Source organism: Scyliorhinus torazame, chromosome 10 (assembly GCF_047496885.1).
Source record: "Scyliorhinus torazame isolate Kashiwa2021f chromosome 10, sScyTor2.1, whole genome shotgun sequence".
Taxonomy (NCBI): Eukaryota; Metazoa; Chordata; class Chondrichthyes; order Carcharhiniformes; family Scyliorhinidae; genus Scyliorhinus; species Scyliorhinus torazame.
Genome location: NC_092716.1, coordinates 99,014,185 through 99,039,709, shown reverse-complemented (window position 1 = coordinate 99,039,709; position 25,525 = coordinate 99,014,185). Strand labels below are relative to the sequence as shown.

The 25,525-nt window shown below is 55.0% G+C and overlaps 1 protein-coding gene across 2 annotated transcripts in view; it reads right to left on the bottom strand.

The window, feature by feature from the left end:
* Positions 1-25,525, bottom strand: part of LOC140430789 (uncharacterized) — a 448,181-nt gene that overhangs the window by 20,605 nt on the left and 402,051 nt on the right. For both annotated transcript variants that reach the window (XM_072518479.1, XM_072518480.1), the window contains exon 15: positions 1,704-1,774. In XM_072518479.1, the coding sequence (XP_072374580.1) occupies positions 1,704-1,774 (71 nt within the window). The remainder of the gene's footprint in view (positions 1-1,703; positions 1,775-25,525) is intronic.

Genomic DNA, 25,525 nt, shown 5'->3' with positions numbered 1-25,525 from the left:
GTGTACTGGTCCCCCTCATGGCCCGGCGCAAGGTGCATGCGGCCCATGTCATGTTGCCCTCCAGGTGAATCCGTGGACTGTGTGGCCGTTCTCTGTGCGTCATCATCACTGTCCGTCCTGTGCCCCTCAGTATTGTCTCTGTCCGTCGTATGTGCGTCCCCGTCCAGCGTCCCAGACTGAGAGGATGGCCCTCCTGTCCGACCGACTGCCACCCTCTGGCGTGCATCCCTGGGTGCGCTCGAGGTTGGAGATAGTCGGCTTTGTCTTGGCCGAGACGATCCTGGACGTTCGGCGGCTGGCCCTGGGGAACACAACGATACGGGGTTCGTTAGACATGCTGGGCCGGGTGTATGGTGGTGAGGGGTGGAGGGGATCGGGGGTGCAGTGGCATGAGTGTGAGGGGGGAGGGGGATCGAGGGTGCAGTGGCATGAGTGTGAGGGGGGAGGGGGATCGAGGGGTGCAGTGGCCAGTGTGAGGGGGAGGGGGATCGAGGGTGCAGTGGCCAGAGTGTGAGGGGGCAATGACGGGTTGTGGGGGGGGGGGGGGGGGGGGTGGGGTGGGTGAGGACATGCAGGGTTGTCTCACTTGCTTCTGCGCCTCTGACCTGGCATGTCGCAACCTCCCGGGTAGCGGATCCCCCAGCGAGGTCCATTTAGGGGGTGCAGCACAGGAGAAACCCCCTCCGGTTCTCATACGCTCACGTTGGTTGTGAGCTGTCTTGTCCTGGGGGACAGGGGGGGTTGGATAAAGCATCACAATTAGGCGGGTATCATCAGGGCGTGCAGATATAAGCTTTATTAATGCTGGGTGAGGAGACAGTTGGAGCCATGCCATGGCATCTATCCAGGGGGGTCCTGGTGCTCATGTGGGTCGAGTACAACATTGTGCAGCCTGAACCCCCCCCCCCCCAACCCCCACCCCACTTCCCCCCCTCGTGCACGGGGGGGGGGGGGGGGGGCTGGTTGTGACCCGGGGGCACCCTCTTGGCACTTACCCTGGCAGCCCGAGTGAGGTCGTGCAGCTTCTTCCGACACTGCTCCCTGGACTGCCCCACAGCACTCACAGCGGTGCCAACTTCACGCCAACCGCGCCTCACTGTGCTGGACGGCTGGCGATGGCCGCGTCTTGGGCAGAGGGTGGCCCTTCGGCTTTCAACCTCATCGAGGAGGGTGTCCAGGTCCGTGTCCCGGAACCTCGGTGCGGCTCGTCGGGGCTCAGCCATCTCTCCTCCATCTCCTCCTCCTGGGTCCTTCCGTGCGCGGATCGCCCCATTTATGGCGCAGCGCCGCGTCATTCGGGCATCGCGCGCTTACGACGCTGCTTTCGCGCCACGCCCCCCTGAGTTCCTCGTTGCCCCGCTCCTAGCCCATTTTCGGGCCCTGAATCGATCACGATCGGGCCGTTTCGTGCCATCGTGAAACTCGACGGCGTTCACGATGGCGTTGGCACTTAGTCGCGGGAGCGGAGAATCGCGCCCATGGTGTACATGCTCTCCGTATTTTAAGTATCTCAATAGAATAATACTCTGCACATTGTCTATCTTTATACTTTTTATTTGTAAAACATTTTATTAAGGTATTTATAATTTGTCTATCTTAATACTTTTGATTACTCCAGTAGAACGTGCACATGGTATATCCCTGTACTTTTTAATATCTCAGTACAGCTGAATGTCTTAAAGATGCTCATATGTAATTGGTACCTTTTTCTGTTTTTAGTCATCACAGTTTCTGTATTTCCAATGCATACGTTTGCCACTAGTATCAAGCCAGGCTGTGGACAAAAACAAAGTGGTGCTGTGATATCACATAATTAATCTAATGATAATGTACTCTTATGCAAGTTAAGTCTGCTGCCTAACAGCTTTGATTTCCTGGGGCAGTATATTTTCAATCTAATGGCAAGGACCTCTGAACAAAGCATTTTCAGTGAGAAAGCTCTTAGTGCCTTGGTCACATCACTGACCGATTAAGAAGGTAGCTTTACGTCAGTCAAGTAACTGAATGACACCCATGTATAAATACATGCATGCTGAGCAGATAAGTATGTAATAACATTCCAGGATTAGTGAGTACGGCTGTCTATATGGTGACCAACGTCACTGGAGTTTAAATCAGAGTTTGTATTGCAACCTATCACACTACCTCAGCATCTCGCTCACTTTCCTCCCTGTGTAGAATTTACTGGTTTCCAAACACTCATTAAATATTGATTGACCATATTTTTTAACAAGGGAATACTACTTTGTTTCATTAAGATGATTTTTATAATGTATAAAATTATAATGCATAGCAGGTAAAACTATAATGCAATAGTAGGTAAAACAAGACCATTCCGGTGAAAGTACAGCTTATAAATTAGATTTCCATTGGAGTTGATTTTTCAATTGAACTTCTGAAGACATTAGCACCCACTGAATCATTCACTTATTGATCCCATCTGATTTTGTGGATTCAACTTAATTTACATAGTTTGGGTGCGTTCTCAGCCCAAATTTGGTGTTCACATAGGGAGCTGTCTGGGGAAACACGCAGAGAGGTGGTAGGCCAGTAAGATAAGGAAGCTATATGACACTTAAGGTGGCATGGGTGGATAGATAGAAGATAATTAGGGGTTACGGCAATTCAATGTACATAACCATCATTAAACACTTTTGCACCACCAGTTTGACTTGCCCCTCACCTCTGTCTGACCGGTGTGAAGGATGGGCTGGGGCTGGGTGTAGTGTGTCTGCTGGTTGGGAAGTGGGGGAGGGATGTGGATGCTGGGGCAGAGCAAGGCCCCCATGATACATGAACATCCCACATGGTTGATGTGTTGGGTGTTCTGGATCCGTGGAACACATACAGGTCACCAACACTTGAAATAGTGCAACACTATTTTATTGAATCATTAACTGTTTAACCAACTCTGACTGTGGGTTAACATGATACTAGCATTAACTAAAGACCTTTGCCTTGTCCTAACCAGTCGATGCACTCAGCACATGGTGAATGTCTGTGTTACAGGCTGTGAGCTCTGTCTTCCTAGTTAGCTGCAACTCGAATGAGCGGGAACTCTGATGCCCCCTGTCTTTATAGTGCGTGTACTCTAACTGGTGATTGACTGCGGTGTTGTGTGTGTTGATTGGTCCCACTGTATGTCCATCAGTGTGTGTCTGCACCATGATATACTGGTGTATATTATGACAATGGTGACCCTCAGCGAGAAGTGGCAGGGCTTGGGGGCAGCAGTGTGAGCCCACATTGTATAACAGCAACCTCAGTGAGTGGGCTCTAATCATCTCCCGCAAACCCCCCCACCCCCCCCAAGAAAAGGAATTTCCAGCACACATGCAGGGATCACCCGGACGAACGGTGGAATGTCATCCGAAAACCAGGAGTCCACCTCTGTCAAACACCAGAGCTCTTCTCACAGCGAGTCGTCGTCATCCTCCATCCTGTAGACAAGTCCCGCAGGTTCGGTCAACCCTGGGCCAACACCCTGTGGTGATGCTGATATGACCCTCGGAGGAAGGAGCGGGAGCTGCGGTAGTGGGAAGGAGTGGAAAGCTAGTGGGAAGGTGGAGTGAAGGATTGGGAGACAGGGAAGGGGTGAGAGGTTCCAGGGAAGAGGGATTCTGTATGGGGGGGGGGAGGGGGAATAAAGTTGCGGGGGTGGGGGAAGTTGGGACAGGGTGGCGGAGCTGTCGGGGGCCAGGCCTCCTCATAGGTAAATCAAGAGGTGATGAGGTTGTTCCGTATGGGATAAATTTGCTGGGGTGGGAAGTTGGGACAGGGTGGTGGAGCTGCCTTGTAGGTAAATTGGGAGGTGATCAGGTTGTGTGGCTGCCCCGGATCACACTTTGGTGGCCTGTCCTGCTAGTTCAGGGTCCACGCCCGGATCCTCCTGGATACGGACCCAGGAAGTGTAGAAGATTGTAGTTTAGTCGGGCAGCATGGTCGGCACGGGCTTGGAGGGCCGAAGGGTCTGTTCCTGTGCTGTACTTTTCTTTGTTCTTTTGACACTATCCTCATCCTCCCTATCAGAGGAGGCCTGCTGTTCTTCCTCCTTATGCAGCATGTCATCTCCCTGCTGCACGATGTTGTGCAGGACGCAGGGGGCCACCAATCCACACCACCGGTCCCTGTCAACAGGGGTACCAGTGGCTGCTGCAATCGGTGTCAGTGACAGGCTCTGTGGCCCCTGTCCTGTTTCCCCCAGTGTGGTCGACTGTGGATCACCTCACTGGGTGGGCCATGTGTTATCCTGCCAGCAGGGTGGCAACTGGTTGTGCAGTGGAGACGGTCAACATGTGCCGCCAATCACCTCCATGCTAAGAGGCTGGAGTTCAGGCATTTCCTACAGATGGGGATGAGCGAGGGATGTGTGTGTTTGTTAGGAGTTTAGCTGCAGTGTGGAACCTGGGTGTAACACACAGGTTGCGAGCTGGTTATGTTTCCTGGCTGGGGTCAGGGTGAATGGGAGCTGGGGCGTGGTGGATATACAGCGCTTGGAGACATCTCGTGATCCTGATGGGTAGGTTGGCTGATAGTGTCACTGGTGAGGCTTCTACTCAGAGGGGCTGTGTGCTGGGGAGGGTACTAGCAGGCACAGTCCATGTGTCCTTTGTTTGGGGTGAGCTCTGCTATTCCCTTGATTCCTCTGCTGTGGGGCTGTCTCCCTTCCAAGCTCCCCAGCTACTGGCTCCCTGGCAATAGTCTGAGATTAAGTGAGTCTGTTTGTCACCTTGCCATCACATATGATCCTGAGATGAGTTTCTGACCTTGTATTCATGCCATCATTAAGATCACCTATTTCTACATCTGCAGCATCGCTCATCCACCACCCCCCCCCCCCCCCCCAATCTCAGCGCATTCAGTGAAACTTTCAGTTATACCATTGTTAATTCTGGATTTGACTGTTCCAATGCACTTCTGGTTGGTCTCTCATATTTTAAATTTGAGGTGCTCCAAAACTCTGCTACCCAATGTCTTAACTCGCATGTCTCGTTCCTCATTGCTCCTGTGCTCACCGACTTAATATTGGTCCCAGGTCAAGCCATGTCTTCATTTTTTAAATTCTCATCCTTGTTTTCAAATTCCTCCATAGGCTTGCCCCTCCCTACCTCTATAGAATCCTCCAATCCCACAATCCTCCGACATCTATGCTCCTCTAACTCTGGTCTCTTGTGCATTCCCAATTATAATTGCTCCACCATTGGTAGCTCTTCCTTCAGCTGTCTAGGTTCTCTACACATCTATATCTTGCTTTCCTCTAAAACACTCCTTAAAACCTATCTCTTTGATTATCCGTCTTGATTTTATCTTTGTATGGCTCAGTATCGTACTTTCTCTTAAAATGTTCCTTTGAAATTCTTTCAGACATTTATTGCGTTAAAGATACTAAATAAATATAAGTTGTTGGCCACCAAGCTTCCTCAGACTTGTGACAGCATGTACTTTACAATTTGACCACTTCTGACAGTTTCAAGGTGAAATGAAATAGATCTGTGTCCTAGTCCCCACTTTCTTTGGTATTTTCTTCTTCCTCTCCATGCTGCTGACCTTTTCCTTCCCTGAAGATATGGAAGGAGCTTGCCTGCCTACTAGGTCAGAGAGCAAACACTCCAGTCTGTCCAGACTGCAAGCGATGACAAATACAGCATGCCTTATTCAGAGAACTCCTCTTTGGCTGATGACCCCGCGCTTTAGTTGCTCACACAGAAACTCAGCTACAACGGCTCATAGGTTATCTCCCACTCCTGTAATTAGTTCTCCCTGACTATAGGCATCAATTAAACTGTGCTTATGGGACTGGCTAACACATCTCTGCCCTTGATCACACTAAATTAAGCTCTTTTTCCGGCGACCCACTTTTACCAGATGGCCGTCCCTCACAATCCACGCCATGTTCACTTACTATTTAATGTACAGGTGAGACTGCTTGGTCCTCACTTTTATGCCTTTAAAATGAATATAATTGATCTTACTCACTTATGACAGTAAATTGAATTCAGTTCTGCATACTTAAAGCTAAAACGTTGCATGGCAACAAAATAATTCCACCTTGTACATTGCAAATTTCACTTACCAACAAACAGTTTTACGTCCCTGACACTGAAATGGCTGGTTTTGTCCAATCGGGCATTTCCAACTCAAACCAAAATTTAACTCTGGGCTCTAAAGAACCAAAAGGTTGCTTAATTAATCTGAGGATCTGACATTCCGTGTACCATCCCACCTACCTAGACACATCTGCTGATCTGGTTTCAGATCCAATTTATTCAGGCCATACTCCGGCACAAAGGAAATTGATGTCAGTATTTTGCAAACTCCTCTCCATATACATTCAAACTAAATGTCCGAAATGAGACAATACACTCATTTTCTGTGTATCAACCATCCGTATTTCTCAGATGTCATCTCATTTTTAAATTGATCCAACAGCAAAATATTTCTATTCATACAGGGGCAAAATAATGAGTTGGATTTTGAGGTAATGACGATACTCATCAAACCTTATGGATGTGCCCTTTTTTAAAAACAGGATAAGTTTATGGCAGTGAGAATTTACCAAGAGATGAAACGGAAAAAAAGGTCAGGCAATCTTTGGGATCATTTTTGGCGGCCCATTTTTCAATATCCCACGACCCATCCACAGGTCACAACCCTCACTTTGAAAAAACTGCACTAAGTAACATCCCACTGGAAGTGATTTTGTACATTCTGCTATCTTGGCTCCATGGTGACAGACAGTTTGTCTCTTGGTGCAGAACTCAATACACAACTTGGGGAAGCAGCTACCACCTTTGCCCAATTCAAGAAACATGCATGGAATAATATGATACTGACTCTTTGGACCGAGATGTTAGTTTTTTGAGGCCTGTGTTCTCAGCACCTTGCTGTAAGGTTGTAAAACTAGGACAACTTCCAGCTATCAGGAAAGGAAGCTCAATAATTTTCACCTTCACTGGTTGGGGCACATTCTGGGCATCTCATGGGAGGACATGGCTGCAACACATATGCAGGTAAGATAGGAAAACTATAATTGGCTAGACCCACTGATGTATTGTATTGTCTAGTTCAGTGTTTATCAAACTTTTTTTCTCGGGACCCATTTTTACCAACCGGCCAACCTTTGGAACCCATGCTGGCCAACTGTTGCGACCCACCATTTTCGCTTATCTTTAATGCGACAGGTGAGCCTGCTTGGTCCTATCTCACTTGCTTGGTCATTCAATGTTACATTTCTGTATGGGTTGTTCATCAAAGGTCCTGGAGGTCACCCCAGCACTGCTTTGTCCTATTGTGGACTCTCCTGACAGCTCACACCACTACTGCTTTGTCCTGTTGTGGGTTCTCCTGAGCCACACTTTCCAGTAGGTTTAGTTGTGAGATCCTGCCCTGTATGTGTCTCTGGTGCTCTCTTCCTTATTACAAAATTATCCATTTTAAATTTTACAGTCCTGTTGCTTGTTTGCTGCTCACAAAATGGAAGAATCGCGCCCTGTGCACGTGACATCAATGTTCGGGGTGCATGATCTGTTCTCTGCTGTTGCATCAGGCAGGAAGGCTGCATTGAATTAAAAAAAATCTTCTGCTGGGTCAGTGCAGACGTCACTCCTGACGTCAGGAGGAAACGGTGTTTCTTGCTGGACTCCAGGCATGCGCACTGGTGAGTTGGTACGCATGCACAGCGTGCCCGCATTCTGAAAGCCGGTCACGGGCAACATTTTTAAAGCTGGTCGCAGCTGGCATTTTTAAAAGCTGGCTGCTGCAGCTGTTGCGCATTAATTCCCGCGATCGGGAACGGCGCGATGAATGGCCCTCCGAACATCCGCCCGCGACCGACCTGCAGGTCGCGACCCCGATGTTGAAAATGACTGGTATAGGGTGGGATTCTCTGATCCTGAGGCTAAGTGTTGACGCCGTTGTAAACGCCGTTGCGTTTCTCGACGGGGTCAACATGGCCTCAGGAGCAGAGTTTCTGACCTCTACAGGGGCCCAGCATGGCACTGGAGTGACCCACACCGCTCCAAATGCTGATCCCCGGCGTCAGATGGGCGCCGCAGGTCTACGCATGGGCAGTGGGAATGGCAATATGGCGTAGGGCTACAGGGGCCGGTGCGGAACAAAAGAGGCCCCCAGCCCGAGACGCCGGCATGCCGATCGGTAGGCCCCGATCGTGGGCCAGGCCACAGTGGGCGGGCCCCCCCCCCCTCCCACCTCCCCCCCCCCCCCCCCCCCCCCCCCCCCCCCCCCCGCGGCGTCGGACCCCCTCCCCCTTACCAGGCCGCTCCTGGATGCATCCACGCCGACATCCCGCCAGGTAAGAACAGTAATGAACGGCGCCGGCGGGATTTGGCTATTTTTGCGTGACCCCTCGACCCATCCCAGGCGGAGAATTGGTGGGGGGGGGTCCGTAGAGCGGCCCCCGACCGGCGCCGTGCCACCGCTAATGGCGCCGATTCTCCACTTTCCGGAGAATCGGCGGACCGGTGTCAGGGCACGATTCGCGCCCGTCCCAGCGATTCTCCGTCCTGGCCCCAGGGTGAGAGAATCCCACCCATAGGGCGGGCCTTACCAGCGCCGAGGAGTGGCGTGAACCACTCCGGCGTCGGGCTGTCCGGAAGGTGCGGAATCCTCCGCACCTTCAGGGGCTAGGCTGGCGCCGGCGGGGGTTGGCATCGCGCCAGCCGGCGGCGAAGGGCTTGGCGCCATGCCAACCGGCACGGAGGGCCACTGCTGGCCGGCGCGAGTTGGCGCATGCGCGGGAGCGCCAGCGTGTGCTGGCAACATCCCAGCGCTTGCGCAGGGGGGTTCTTCTCCGCGCTGGCCATGGCGGACCAATAAACCGGCTGGCGCAGAGGGAATGAGTGCCCCGACAGCCCAGGCTCGCCCGCGGATCGGTGGGCCCTGATCACGGGGCAGGCCACTGTGGCCCCCCCCCGAGTCCAGAGTCCCCCACGCCCCGTCGAGGACTCCACAGGCTGCCCGCAGAGGCCAGGTCTCGCCGGTACGGACCTGGGGCGAGATTCTCCGATCCCCCCGCCGGGTCGGAGAATCGCCGGGGACTGGCGTGAATCCCGGCTCCGCCGGTTGCCGAATTCTCCGGCACCGGAGATTTGGCGGGGGCGGGAATCGCGCCGCGCCGGTTGGCGGGCCCCCCCCCCGCGATTCTCCGGCCCAAATGGGCCGAAGTCCCGCTGCTAGGGATGCCTGTCCCGCCGGCGTGGATTAAACCACCTACCTTACCAGCGGGACAAGGCGGCGCGGGCGGGCTCCGGGGTCCTGGGGGGGGGCGCGGGGCGAGCTGGCCCCGGGGGGTGCCCCCACGGTGGCCTGCCCCGCGATCGGGGCCCCACCGATCCGCGGGCGGGCCTGTGCCGTGGGGGCATTCTTTCCTTCCACCTTCGCCACGGTCTCCACCATGGCGGAGGCGGAAGAGACTCCCTCCACAGCGCATGCGCGGGATGCCATGAGCGGCCGCTAACGCTCCGCGCATGCGCCGCCCGGTGATGTCATTTCCACGCTAGCTGGCGGGGCACCAAAGGCCTTTTCCGCCAGCTGGCTGGGCGGAAATTAGTCCGGCGCGGGGCTAGCCCCTCAAGGTTAGGGCTGGGCCCCCCAAGATGCGGAGGATTCCGCACCTTTGGGGGCGGCGCGATGCCCGACTGATTTTGCGCCGTTTTTGGCACGGGTCGGCGGACATCGTGCCGATACCGGAGGAATTTCGCCCCAATGTATTTTACGCCGGTGGGACCCGCCAAAAACGAGGCGGCCACTTGGCCCATCGCGGGCTGGAGAATCGCCGGGGGGGGGCCACTACCAACAGCCCCTGAACGGCGCAGCGCGATTCCCACCCCCGCCGAAAAACCGGCGCCGGAGAATCCGACAGCCGAGGGTTGGGGCGGGATTCACGCTGCACCCTGGCAATTCACAGTCTTTGTTTGCCAATCAAACTTTTACGATAAGCTTGTTTGTTTAACCCTTTCATGAACTGGATCAAAACTGCTGCACCTATTTGGACTGATTTCAACCTGTTACTGTTTGCTTCTGTAAACGAATGTACTTTAGAATGTTTGGAAAATGTCTTGTCTGACCAATATTAATAATTTTCTGAAGTAATGCAAATCTAAACAATAAAAGCATCTGGGGCAAAATTCTCCGGAAACGGCGCGATGTCCGCCGACTGGCGCCCAAAACGGCGCCAATCAGACGGGCATCGTGCCGCCCCCAAAGGTGCGGAATACTCCGCATCTTTGGGGGTCGAGCCCCAACATTGAGGGGCAAGGCCGACGCCGGAGGAATTTCTGCCCCGCCAGCTGGCGGAAACGGCCCTTTGTTGCCCCGCCAGCTGGAGCGGAAATGACATCTCCGGGCGGCACATGCCCCAGGACCCCGGAGCCCACCCACGCCGCCTTGTCCCGCCGTTCAAAAGGTGATTTAATTTACGCCGGCGAGTCAGGCAATTTATCGGCGGGACTTCGGTCCATCCGGGCCGGAGAATCGAGCGGGGGGGGCCCGCCAACCGGCGCGATTCCCGCCCCGCTGAATCTCCGGTGCCGGAGACTTCGGCAACCGGCGGGGGGCGGGATTCACGCCAGCCCCCGGCGATTCCTCCGACCCGGCGGGGGGGTCGGAGAATGTCGCCCCAGTTCTTCACCAAGAGCACACTACCTTTGGATATAAGGGGTTGAACTTTGGCTGCTGACTCACTGGGCCAGCATGATAAAAATGACCTTGATACAAACAATCTTTGCTCTGGGCGAGATGAATGTGGGATGGAGTCAGGCTCACCGAACCTGGGAGCAGAGCATGGCTGACCATGGGCAGACGAGTGCCGAGGCAGGCTGGTTAGAAAGCCTGCCTTGGTTCTCTGGGAGTTTTGGTGAGAGTTGTGTAACCGTCATGTGAACGGAGGTCGTGCGTGGGGAAGTACCTAGCCAAAATTTTAGTTTTATCAACGTCTATAGCCTGTTCCCAGGGGCGTTTTTTGTATTAATTAGTTTCGAAAGACTGTACATTATGGTGCGATGTCCAAGGCCCAAAAGAAGAACAGTGGTAAGAAGGAGGTGACCCGATAATTCGTTGCCAAGTGAATCGACGCTTCAGGAAGAAAAAAAGATGGCGGGGCAAGGAGCACAATGTGGCTCCGCTCCCCTCACAGCAGATTCATTGATTGAAGTGATGTGTGGTGTATTTGAAAGGCTGTTCACCAGACATTTGGAGGTTATGTGAAGAGAAATGCTGGCTATGATGAGAACGTGAGTGGAGGAGGCAATGGCTCCGGTAATGGCACCTGTATCGGAAAATGCGCCAAAATAAGTGAGCAAAGAGACAGGTTGAAAGAAATGGAGGAGGGCTACGTCGCAGTACAGTGACCAGATTACTTTGATGGGTGAGGAGTTGCGGAGAGTGGTGGAGACGAATAAAGGACTTAAAGCTAACGTGGAGGACCTGAAGAACAGGTCAAGGAGTGAAAACCTTTGGATTGTGGGTCTGCCGGAGGAGGTGGAGGACCCGAGGCCGACCGAATGCATCGCAAGGTGTTGGCAGGGTTGATGGGGGGGGGGGGGGGGGGGGGAGAGAGAAGAACCCTCCCATTACGAGTTGGACAGGGCACGTCGGTCGCTATAGCCGAAGGAAAAGTGAATGAGCGCCAAGAGCAATTATAAGCAGTTAAAACTTCCACAAACATCATACCAAGGAAAAGGTCCTAAACTGGGCAAAACAAAGGCGAGAGGTGAAATGGGAGGGTGCTGATATACGAATCTACCAAGGTTTGACAATGGATCTGGCGAAAAGGCGGGCGGCTTTCAGACAGGTGAAGGCTCCACTCTCCAACAAAGGCATGCGGTTTGGAGTGGTCTATCCCGCCAGGTTGATGACGATGTACAAATCGTAGGATCTCTATTTCAGAATGGCGGAGGGGGCAGTGACGTTTGTGAAGGCCGAAGGATTGTGACTGAAATGAGGATGAGACTGGAAATGTGATCTGGATTGAGGGGAAGGGGTCTGGGCTTTTTTTCGTTTATGGGGTTTACATTTGTGTACTGGGTGGTGGAAAGTAGGGGTCTTGGGGTTGGTAGAGTGTGGGAAGGTAGTCTGGCTGTGTTTAGAGTTTGTTCTAATTATTTTGGATTTGGGGATATGTGCACTAAGTTCGGCAGGCGTTGTTAGGGAGGGGGGTTGTTGGTGGGGGACTGTTTTGGTTCCCTGGGATTGGATTTGGAAGAGGGGACTGGGAGGAGGGGGGTCCGGATAGGGGTCCCCACACTAGCAAGCAGAGTCTGGCGAGTGGACGGGTATGTAGTGGGGGGAGGGGCCATGGCTGTCAAAGTCTGGTTGAGCAGGTTTTGATGGGCCGGGGGAGGGTGAAAGGGAGAGGGAGGGAAGTGATACTAGATGAGGGATTAATATGGGGGAGTTGTTCGGGGTGTGTTTGGGGGGGGTAGGGGGTGGTTGTTCGATGGCAACAAAAGGATGGGGCAGGTTAGGTCTGAGAGGCAGCACCCGGAGATATGATGATGGTAGATAAGAAGGGTGGGAGGGGTGGTGGGGGTGAGAGACCCCCAGTCAGAATAGTAACGTGAAACGTGAGGGGGTTAAGGGAACATGTGAAGAGATCAAAGGTTTTCACACATTTGAAGAGCTTAAAGGCTAGTGTAGTGATGCTACAAGAGACACATCTTAGGCTGAAAGATCAGGTGAGGCTTAGGAAGGGCTGGTGAGTCAGGTGTTTCATCCAGGGTTTGAGAGTAGGGTCGAGGTGTGGCGGTACTGGTAGGCAAGAGGGCATGGTTCCAGATGGAAAAGGTGGTGGCGGATCAGGGGGGTGGGGGCAGGTATGTAGTAGTGACAAATGCATTGGAGGGTAGGCGCTGGCATTAGTGAGCACATACGGTCCCAACTGGGTCGACATGTGGTTTGCAAAGAAGGTGTTAGGTGCTATCCTGGATCTGGATACCCATGAGCTGATAGGGGGAGATTGGAACATAGTGTTGGACCTGAAAGTGGCCAAGTCCCAGCCGTGCTTGCTGTCCCAATCTGGGGGGGGGGGGGGGGGGGGGGCGGTGCAAAAGTGTTGGCTGGGCTTATGGGGGAGCTAGGAGGGGTAGATCCATGGAGGTTGCTACATCCAGAAGTACGGGAGTATTCTTTTTTCTCCCCGGTGCACAAGATGTACTCAAGAATTGACTTCTTCATAGTGGGAAAGGCACTATCAGCTGGGATTCAGTGATCTGAGTACTCAGCAATCGTGATTTTGGATCATGCCCCACACTGGATGGATGGGATAATGGAAAAGGGGGTAGCTCAGAGGCTGGGGTGGAGAATGGATGTGGGGTTACTAGCAGATCGGAGCTTCTGTGAGAAGATTGGAAAGGTTATCAAGGAGTATGCGATGTTTAATTGTACGGGGGAGGTCTCGGTGGTCTGGGAGGCGTTGAAGGCGGTAGTAAGGGGCGAAGTGATCTCGCTCAAGGCCATGGAAGATAGGGTGGAGAGGAAAGAACATCATCAACTGATAGAGGAGATTTTGGAAGTAGATGGGAAGCTCACTGAGAGCACGGACCTGGGTCTCCTGGTTAAGAGGAAGGAGCTACAAGTGAGGTTCGATCAACTGTCCATGAAGAAATCGGTCTGTCATCTAAGAAAGGTGAAGGGAGCTGTTTATGAGTATGGGAAGAAGGCAGGATGCATGTTGGTGGGCCAACTCTGAAGGGAGGCAGCGGAGAGGGAGATAGTCCAGATACGGAATAAGGCAGAGAAATTGGTGGTGGCTCCGGAGCAGATTAATGGAGTTAATATAGGTCGCAGGCTCCAAAGGATTGGGAGATGAGGGATTTCTTGGATGGGTTGGAGTACCCGGGGTTGGGGGAGGAGGATAGGGCAGGGGTAAAGGAGCCGGTGAGGGTGCAAGAAGTGAAGGAGGCAATTGGGAGGATGCAGGTGGGGAAAGTGTCGGAGGCCGAGGGATTCCCAGCCGAATGCTATAAAATATTTAAAGATAAGTTGGCTCCAGTGATGGTGGGCATGTTTCAGGATGCAATGGATAGGGGTGCCTTGCCACAAACAATGGGGCAGGCCTCCATCCCGTTACTACTAAAGAAAGATAAGGACCCGGTGGAATGTGCGTCGTATAGACCCATTTCACTGCTGAATGTAGATGTCAAAACTCTGGCAAAGGTGTTAGCGTGAAGGCTGGAGGTGTGTCTCCCGAAGGTGATTGGGGAGGATCAGACATAGTTCGTTAATGAAAGGCAGTTGTTTTCAAACGTGAAGAGATGCTGAATGTGGTCCTCTCCGCAGCAGAGGGAAGGGAGACGGAAGTGGCAGTGGCTCTGGATGCAGAGAAGGCATTTGACTGGGTAGAATGGGGTTAGCTGGGAGGTTTGAGATCGGGCCAAAGTTTGAGGCATAGGTGCATCTGCTATATAAGGACTCAAAGGCTAATGTGAGTACAAAGAATTCGAACTCGGGGTATTTTGCATTGCTTCAGCGTACGAAGCAGGGGTGCCCTATGTCCCTCCTTTTGTTTGCATTGGCTATAGAACCCTTGGCCATTGCTTTAAGGCGCTTGGGGTTGTGGAAGGGGATTGTGAGAGGTGGGGTAGAACATAGGGTGTCCCTGTATGCAGATGATCTGCTCCCAGATGTTTCAGAGCCAAAGGTATTGATGGGGGGTATAATGGAGCTGCTCCAGAGGTTTGAGAAGTTCTCCGGGTACAGGTTAAACCTAGGGTAGAGTGAGGTTTTTATGATCTCCCCACTGGGAGTGGGAACGGGGGTGGGAGGATTGCCATTCCGCTTGGCGACATCTCCCTTTATGTATCTGGGGGTGCAGATTGCTCGGGACTGGGTAGGCTGATTTGGCAAGGTGGGACAATCTCCCTTTGTCATTGGCAGGCCGGGTACAGGTTGTCAAAATGAATGTTTTGCCGTGGTTCCTGTTTCTGTTCCAGTGTTTGCTGGTCTTTCTTCCTTAACCGTTCTTCAAATGGGGGATAAGTTGATTTCCACATTCATTGAGGGGGGGGGGGCAAGGCCTCCAGAACGAGAAAGGTGATTGTTATAACCTGCCTGCTTACCATTGGCTGGGGACTAATGACAATCCCACAATCCTGTGGGAGTATGAGCTTCCCCAATGAGGGGGGCGGAGAAACCACTAGTAAACTCCATGTATCAATAAAGCTGGCCAGTTTGGAACCAGCAGGAAGGAGTGTGCAGCGAGGGAAGTTGCTGCTGTTATATATATATATATATATATGCCATTGTAAATAAATGTTATTACTTTGTATCCTTAAAGCTCGTGCTGGATTCTTCGTGGCCCTCACAAAAGTGATATTACAGAGGGGAAGGCAAAGGGGGGGGGACTAGGCCTCCCGAATTGCTTTACTAATATTGCGCAGCAAATGCTGAGAAGGTGAGAGGATGCTGTAAGGAGGGAAAGGCTATGTGGGTAAGGTTGGAGGCAGGCCCTTGTAGGGTGTTGGGGTTGTGGGCGTTGGCAACGGCACCGCTCTCGATGGCCCCAGGAAAGTATTCGGGGAGAAGTTAGGTGGTGGTGGCCACACAGAGGATTTGGAGACAGTTTAGGCTACACTTTAAATTGAGGGCTGGGGCAGTGAGGGCCAGTTAGGGGGAACTATATGCTCGGGCCAGGAAGGATGGATGCGAGGTTTGGATGTTGGGAAGAGAAGGGTTCCCAGCCAGTAAATGATGGAAGGCCACTGGATATGGGGTGGCTCTCGTTGATTGTATGGAAATGAGGCTTAAGTGATGATAATTGGTTTCTCATCTCGCTACAGTGAGATCCCGATTTCGCCTACAGCAGCCGGTCAGTTGCATCGCAAACTGTTTGGATCTGACACAGATCTCGTTTTGGCCTCTCTAGCTATTCACCGGAATCGTTGCGCTTGAGCGTGAGTGTAACGAGGCCAGAAGACCGCGCCCTAAGTGTGGGCAAAACCGGTGAGAAATTCCCCAGGGCCCAAAAAATTGACTAAGTATCGTTGAATAGCGGTGGGGACCTCGCCGGTCGAGCTGGCGGGAAACTTCCTGAAAAACCAGTTACAAACTAACTTTGAAATTTTGGGGGAGAATTGGACGCAGGAATTGTGGAGTTCCATGACAGCAAAACTGGCGCCGCACCTGGACCGAATCAGCTATTGTGAAGGGGCTAGCACCGGTGCCACATGGAACACAATTGATTCCAATGAGAAACGGTGCCGGATTTGCCGGTTTCGCGATTGACACTCAGGAGGCTGACAAGCTGCAGCCGGATATACACATTTCACTGCTCACACACACCATCCCAACAAACAAGATTGCAGTGAGGAGAGCGGCACCCCATTTCACAGACATCAAGCTGGAGGACGTCCTGGATGGGATGGAAGAGAGGCGGTTGACCCTGTACTCCGGCCCGGGAAGGAGGCTGCCAGTCGCCGTCATTCGCCGTGCCTGGGCGCAGGTGGCAGAGGTGGTCAGCACCGTGAGCAACACTGTCCGGACTGGCCAGCAGTGCCAGGAAAAACTGCACAACCGCCTCAGGGCGGCCAGTGTGAGTAGGCAGCACTGTGCCCCTGGCACCAAACCCGCCCCACACCCCGTAACCCTATCACCCCCCATAACCCGGAGGGCGGCCTGACCCCACCCTGCATCACATGCCGGTACCCATACCAGCTGCCATGGCCGGGTGCACTGGCCACTGAGGCCACCAGCTACCCATCCCCTGGGCTGCATCCGTCAGACTGTCTAACACTGTCGTTTTCCGTTTGCCCCTCCCAACCGGCCAGGGGAAGGCCGCCCATAACCACCGGGAGTGGGTGAAAACTGGAGGGAGACCGCCAGACTGCGGCACCTGACTTGGCAGAGCAGAGGGCCCTGCACGTGTCGCCGGCCCGGAGGAAAGGGAGGTTGCCGGGCTGGAGTTTGGTTACAGGCGAGGAATTGAGACCCCGCTGAGTGTTGCATCCCCGAGACACGTGGGTCAACACACCACCCCCAGCACCACCCCCACACCACTCTCACCCTCACCCCCACACCACCCCCACACGACCCTCACCTCCGCACCAGCCTCACCCCCACACCACCCACACCACCCTCACACCACCCCCACACCACTCTCACCCTCACCCCCACACCACCTTTACCCCACCCTCACCCACACACCACCCTCACCCCCACACCACCCTCACACCATCCCAACACCACCCCCACACCACCCTCACCCCCACACCACCCTCACCTCCGCACCAGCCTCACCCCCACACCACCCTCACCCCCACACCACCCTCACCTCCGCACCAGCCTCACCCCCACACCACCCTCACCCCCACACCACCCTCACAACCCAACACCACCCCCACATCATCCTCACCCCCACACCATCCTCACCCCCACACCGCCCTCACCCCACCCTCAACCCCACACCTCTCACCCTCACCCCACACCACCCTCACCCCCACACCACCCTCACCCCACACCACCCTCACCCCCACACCACCCTCACCCCACCCTCACGCTCACCCACACACCACCCTCACCCACACACCACCCTCACACCACCCCCACACCGCTCTCAACCTCACCCCACACAACCCTCACCCCCACACCACCCTCACCCCCACCCTCACCCCCACACCACCCCTACACCACTCTCACTCTCACCCCACACCACCCTCAACCCAACCACCACACCACCCTCACCCCCACACCATCCTCACCCTCACACCGCCCCCACACCACCGCCACACCACCCCAACCTCACCCCCACATCACCCCCACATCACCCTCACCCCACCCTCAACCCCACACCATCCTCACCCCCTCACCCCACCCTCACCCCCACACCATCCTCACCCCCACACCACCCCAACACCACCCTCACCCCTAACACCATCCTAACCCCCACACCACCCTCACCTCACCCCCAACACCACCCTCACCCCCACTCTCACCCTCACCCTCACCCCCACCTCAGCCCCCTCGCCACCCTCACCCCACCCTCACCCCCACACCACCCCAACACCACCCCCACACCACTCTCACACTCACCCCCACACCACCCTCACCGCCACACCACCCTCACCCCCACAGCACCTTCAACCCCACACCACCCTCACCCCACCACCCTCACCCCCACACCACCCTCACCAGCCCAATACCACCCCCACACTCAACCCCACACCACCCTCACCCCACACCACCCTCACACCACCCTCACCCCCAACACCACCCCCACATCATCCAAATCCCCACACCACACTCACCCCCACACCACTCTCACCCTCACCCCAACACCACCCTCACCCTCACCCCACCCTCACCCCCACCCCACCCTTACCCCACACCATCCTCACCCCCATACCATCCTCACCCCCACACCATCCTCACCCCCACACCACCCCCAACACCACCCTTACCCCCACACCATCCTCACCCCAACACCATCCTCACCCCACCCTCACCCTCACCCCACCCTCACCCATACCTCACCTTTAACACCACCCTCACCCCCACCCCACCCTCACCCCCAACACCACCCTCATCCCACCCACACCCCCACATCACCCTCACCCCACCATCCTCACTCCCACACCATCCTCACCCCCACACCACCCTCACCGCCACACCATCCTCACCCCCACACCACCCTCGCCCCCACACCATCCTCACCCCCACACCAGCCACACCACCCTTACCCCACCCTCACCCCCAGCAACACCCTCACCCCCTCTCACTCTCACCCCACCCTCATCCCCCACCCCACCCTCATCCCCCACCCCACCCTCACCCCCACCCCACCCTCACCCTCACCCCCACCCCATCACCCCCACACTACCCCCACCACCCCCACCCTCACCCCCACACCACCCGTACCCTCAGCACTCCCTCACCGTCACCCCCACACTACCCCCACCACCCCCACCCCCACACCATCCGTACCCTCAGCACCCCCTCACCCCCACCCCACCCTCACCCCCAACACCACCCTCATCCCACCCACACCCCCACATCACCCTCACCCACCATCCTCACCCCCACACCATCCTCACCCCCACATCACCCTCACCGCCACACCTTCCTCACCCCCTCACCACCCTCACCCCCACACCATCCTTACCCCCACACCAGCCACACCACCCTTACCCCACCCTCACCCCCAGCACCACCCTCACCCCCTCTCACTCTCACCCCACCCTCATCCCCCACCCCACCCTCATCCCCCACCCCACCCTCACCCCCACCCCACCCTCACCCTCACCCCCACCCCATCACGGCCACACTACCCCCACCACCCCCACCCTCACCCCCACACCACCCGTACCCTCAGCACTCCCTCACCGTCACCCCCACACTACCCCCACCACCCCCACACCATCCGTACCCTCAGCACCCCCTCACCCCCACAGCACCCTCATCCCCACACCACCCTCACCCTTACACCACCCTCACCCCTACACTACCCTTACCACCCCATCACCCCCACCCGTACCCTCAGCACCCCATCACTCTCACCCCCACATCACCCGCACCCTCATCACTCCCACTCCCCAGCAGTTCTTGCATCTTACAGGACCTGCTAGAGATGAGGAGGCTCCATCCGGTGTCCCCCGCCCCCAGCCAGTGCCACAGCTAGAGCCCTCGCGAGCTGTTGCTCAGACGGCAGCCCTTGACCCGAAACTCCCAGAGCTCGAGTCTGAGGGTGACACTGATTTCCCATCACAGCTGTCTCCAACACCCTCCACCATCCCAGAGACACTCACCTCGGTTGGGCACTTTAGTGAAATGGCTCCTGAGACACTCTCTGGTGTGCACCACACAGCTGATCTGGTACAGCAGGTGGAGGTAGGAACACCCGAGGCAGCAGATGGTCGGAGGGCAGGCCAACCTCATCATCGAGCTGTCGTCCAGCCGGATTTCAGGCTTCTGGAAAGAACAGTCCCATCGATTGTGGAGATGTAGTTACAGAGCCAGGGACTACATGAGGGGTTGTCGGCGAGCATCCAGCATCTGCAGCTGCAGTCGGAGGAGTCCAACCGCGTGCAGGAGCGGGAGGTGGTGCTGATAATGGGTGCCATGAGTGGTGTCCGCGGTGGAGGCATTGGAGCGACGGTGTTAGCTATGGATCAGCATTTCCAAGGCCTGGGGCATTCTATGCAGGCGCAGGCTGAGGCCCAGGACAGAATTGCCGACTCACAGGCAACCATGTGACAGAACCACCTGGAAATTGCAGCGGTGCTCCTGAGCGCGGCCCAGTCACAGCAGACCATGGCTGGGAAAGCCGGCGGCAATGCTCAGGCGCTGGCTGATGTGGCACAGACACAGAGGGAAGTAGCCCAGTCCCAGAGGAAGATGGCGCAGTCACTGGTTGCTGTGGCAAACCCAGAAGGTGGTGTCAATGGGTGATGTGGCGCAGTCCCAGACAGAGATGGTCTACTCCCTATGCTCCGGGGCCATGTGCATGCAGACCCTGGCCGAGTCCAGAGCCGGCCTCCAGGACTGGCAGCAGTAGGTGGCGGGGGAGCCTCAGGGGATGGCTCCCCTCGCACCTCCCTTCCATGGAGTAGCCTGGGGGCACCCTGAGGGAGGGGGAGGTGATGGGGTCCATGCTGGCGACTCCCACAGTGGAGGTGTCGGAACGCCACTTCATGTCGGAACTTCCCCCCTCTTGCCCTGGCGCATCTCTGGATAGCGAGCAGAACAGTGCAGCACCATGCCAACTGGGACACCAGTTAAGTTGGCACGGGTGTAGGGCACAGTTTAGTTATAAGGGCCAGGGCACAAATCTATATATACATTGTCACATTAAACACCTGTTAACACTGTGACAACCTGCCTCGGTGCTCTGACTGATGGGTGTGAGGTGTGGGCTAGTCTGGGCTTGCCAGAGAGGGTGAGCGGGTGTGGAATGGGCAGACATTGTGCATGGCTTAGGCCCCCCCCCCCCCACCCCCCCACCCCCCAACTGCCCCTACCACCGTCACTCCAGGAATTCAATGCGACCGTGTGATGGAATGGCCAGCTTGCATGCAGGGATCACCCAGGTGGACGGTGAAAGTGCCACCGTGGGCAGGAGTCAGACGTTGTCGTACAATGCAGAGCACCAGAGGTCATCGCAGAGCGGGTTGTCATCATCCTCCATCCCATGGACCAGTGTTACTGTCAACCCAGGGACCCACACCCTGCAGTGAGGCAGGTATGTATCATGGAGGGAGTTGCAGGTAAGGGGTTAGACAGGGGGGAGGAGGAGATGAGGTGTCTGTGCCCCTGGTCAGTTTCCTCCCCCCAGTCGATGAACCTGCAGGTGATCAGAGCCTCCCATGCTTGCCTGGGCATCACGTCCTGCCCATCCTCACCCTCCTCACATCCTCCTCGTCAGACGAGGACTGGCATTCATCCTCCTCCCCCAGCACGTCGTTCCTCTGCTGCGCGATGTTGTGGAGGACGCAGCAGGCCACCACGATGCGGGCGACCCTCTCAGCATCATACTGGAGGGCGTCATTGTAGCGGGTCGCAGCATCTGTCTGTGGCCTCTGGATAGTTGTCATCAGCCATGACCTTAGTGGATAACCCTTGTTGCCCAGGAGCCAATCCCCCAGCCCGCGGGGGGGATGGCGTATCGAACATGTCAGGAATCGTTGAATGTGCCAGGATGAAGGTGTCGTGCAGAAATGCATGATGTGCAGCTGATGGTCACATATCAGCTACACACTCATTGAGTGGAATCCCTTTTGGTTAGTGTAGAGCGGCCACTGCACGGGCATCCTGGTGGGCTCGGTCCACATTGAAATGGATGTCTTGAGGCACCTGGGCATATAGGCCCTCCATGACGGCACGGATGCATCTGTCCACCGAGGTCTGTGAGATCCCAGACAGGTCTCCTCCGGCGCTTTGATGGCCACTGGGAGCGAGTGTCCTCCGACATACATATGTTGCACTGTCTCCCTGCTGAGCCGGAGTCTTCGACGGCATACCTGGTCCGGCAGGTCCTCAAATGACAGGCAGCGCCGGTACACGGAAGGGTCATGTGGCGCCTCCTTGGCACCTCTTTCTTCTCGGCCTGTTGGGCGGCTGGCTCTCCATTCTGGCGACTGCTTCCTATTCCTCGAGCACACTCCACTGCTGCACGTTCCTGTGCTGCACGCTGTGCTGCTGCAGCTTCCTACTCCTCGAGCAGCTGCAGCCACTACACCCACAAGGCATCCCCAGGGCTGCGGCGACCAACAAGAATGCCAGCATTGCTGGTTGAATTCCAATATCCATTGTCTGCAGAGGTGAAAGGCCGACATGTTAGCATGGTGTGTAGCCACGTGCCCAACCAGGTCCAACAGGCTACATGATGGCCCCGGTTGGCACTGCGGACTCTGCCCCTGCATGTTTCCTCCCCCTCCATCTCCCCACTCCTGGTCCAGTCGGTGGCCAGCACCCTGTGGACCTCTGGCCCTGACGCTTGTCCCTAATGCCAGCTGGCTGGCAATGCCCTTGCCAGCGGTATGCTCCGCAGCCCCGCCTAGTGCCCCCTGTGAGGGCTACAGTGGATGTTGCCCTTGGTGGGCTGCCAGATGCCCCGCCGGCGGGTGGGGCGGGTATGGCGGAGAGTGGGGTGGGGGACCTATATGGCCGGTGTCACTCTACAGAACCAGGGTCCAAGATGGGTGATCGGTCGGGTGTGCAGCAAGATAGCTGCCTTGCAGGCCGCGGCAATGGCGGACTGTGACTGGACGCCACGCCAGTCCCATGGGGGTCACACCGGCCACTCGGCCTGTTGCCCCCCCCCCCACATCAGCCCTGGCAGGGCCCCCACACCCTAGCCAGCTCGGCCAGCGACTGACCCGGCAGTCCACAGTCACGCCTCTCTGTGTCCTACTTCCTCTCTTTCCTTCAGCACACATGACGGCAGTTACACGATTTTGAAAAGCAGAAGTGAACCATGCCGTTGGGAACTCGTCAGGCGGACAATCACGGAGGCCCCGGAGAATACCGGGTCAGGTTCGCTAATGATATTCAAATGATGTCTACGTGTGTTCTGGATCGCATTGACGCCGCTGTCTCGGTGACAGAGAAATGCAAATTGGCATCAAATGGCGACAGCCATGATGTTGACACTGAACCTATTCTCTGCCCAATCGCGGTTCCTGATTTTGGCGTCAGCCAATGGAGAATCTCACCCAATACCCTAAGAAAATCAGCCAAAAATTCAAAATTAAATAATATAGCTTCGGAAGTGTAAAAAAAACCTCCAGTGCAACTGCAAGAGAAGATGCTCATTTTTTTTCTGACCAGTACAGATTGCCTTCCCTCAGAGGTTTTGTCAATACAAAATGGCAGCTGCTGTTTTATTTCAAGTTTAAAAGACGGTGGCATTTTGAAATAAATAATTTCAGATGATGACAGTTATATAGACCTTATTCATCATTCAAGAGTTTTTACATCTTCTCCAATTCATGATTTCTACACTGAGAGTTCAGGACTTGCAACAGCCAAAATGAGGTCTTCTTGAACTCTGCATTAGGATCAAATGTTGCTGCTGGGTTTGGGTTCCCTGCCTATATGAAACACACCACCACCATCCACCCCTATAAACCTCAACGTGAAGGAAAATTTGGACCTGTCAGAAATGGGGGCAGGCCTTACCACATCCAGATCTATTCCACCATTTTTAAAGATCTGTGGGGTCTATCCGGCCCAGAAAACCCAGCCCTCAGTGTTAATGCAGTTATTAAGAGGTGCGGGCTTGCCTTCAGAGGTTACTTTTTATGTTGGTGCAAGAAAAAACATCTGGAGGAGCCTGAATCATAACACAGTTTAGGTGGTATTTGTAGTTTCTGCCATACTTTCTGATGACATGCTGGACCATCATTTTATTTCTCAGGAGCTGCATTGCTAACATTAGCTACAGGGCATACTATAGATTGGCTTCTTTTGATTCTTGGGCAGTGATACAGAGCTCTGCTGGCTCAGAAAATTTAATACTGGGAAAATACAGAGCAATAGGCATTGAATTCCTCCCACATTGCTTTACTCTTCATGCAGTAAAATTCTGTATGATTTCTATGGGACCTCCTTACTTTCATTTGAGATCAGGGGCGTCATTCTCCGACCCCCCGCCGGGTCGGAGAATGGCGGTAGGCCGCCGTGAATCCCGCCCCCGCCCCCGCCGAAGTCTCCGGTACCGGAGATTGGGCGGGGGCAGGAATCGGGCCGCGCCGGTTGGCGGGACCCCCCGCTGGATTCTCCGGCCCGGATGGGCCGAAGTCCCGCCCAGAAATTGCCTGTCCCGCCGGCGTAAATCAAACCTGGTATTTACCGGCGGGACCAGGCGGTGCGGGCGGGCTCCGGGGTCCTGGGGGGGGGGCGCGGGGCGATCTGACCCCGGGGGGTGCCCCCACGGTGGCCTGGCCCGCGATCGGGGCCCACCAATCCGCGGGCGGGCCTGTGCCGTGGGGGCACTCTTTCCCTTTTGCCTCCGCTACGGCCTCCACCATGGCGGAGGCGGAAGAGACTCTCCCCACTGCGCATGCGTGGGAAACTGACAACGGCCGCTGACGCTCCCGCGCATGCGCCGCATTTCCGCGCCAGCTGGCGGGGCAACAAACGCCATTTACGCCAGCTGGCGGGGCGGAAATCCCTCCGGCGTCGGCCTAGCCCCTCAATGTTGGGGCTCGGCCCCCAAAGATGCGGAGCATTCCGCACCTTTGGGCTGGCGCGATGCCCGTCTGATTGGCGCCGTGTTTGGCGCCAGTCGGCGGACATCGCGCCGTTGGGGGAGAATTTCGCCCATTCTTGCTTGAAATCAATTAAAAATATGTCATTTTTGCAACCCTCCCTCCTGCCTCCAAACCAGAATACATCAATCTGTACATGGAGTTTTAGGTGTGTATAATCCATGTGGAACCTAGTTTAAAAATACAGACACAGATGGTCTGAGGTATGAAAATGTGAATGGCTTTGGTGTCTAAAAATAGGAGTGCTGAGTGGCTTTGGTTCCTAAAAATAGGACTGCCTAAAACAGAGTGACCGCTAAAACAATCGGAATTGGCATGAGGAAACTGATCATCAAAAAATCCTCTGGATCAGACCATAATGCTGCACAAATCAAATGGACAAATAGGGCTAAATAAACAGTATTACAGTCATCCAATCTCTGTCCCCGGATGAAATATGTTTTAAACTCTGCTCTGGATTTTCTTATGGATTGAAATTCTGAATATAAATATGGTAGAATCTGGTTTGTTCCTGCCTTATGATTTGGGCCGACCCCATCACACTTTTATGAGTCAGAAGTTCCCACTATTCTGAATGTCACTGGTTTGGAAATCACCTTTTGGAAAGTGGGAACTGGTGTGGTGCTACATGATTTAAAGATCTCCAGTTTAAAGGGGACAGTACACCCAGTTGGGGAATAGTGGGAGCTGGCCAGGGCAGTGAGTGGCAACATGATTCATCCAACGTAGAAACTTTGTGCCAGAGTGGATTGCTGCCACATAGATTCTCCTTTTTCTTACAGAAGGCAGATCTGATTTTAACCTAAGAA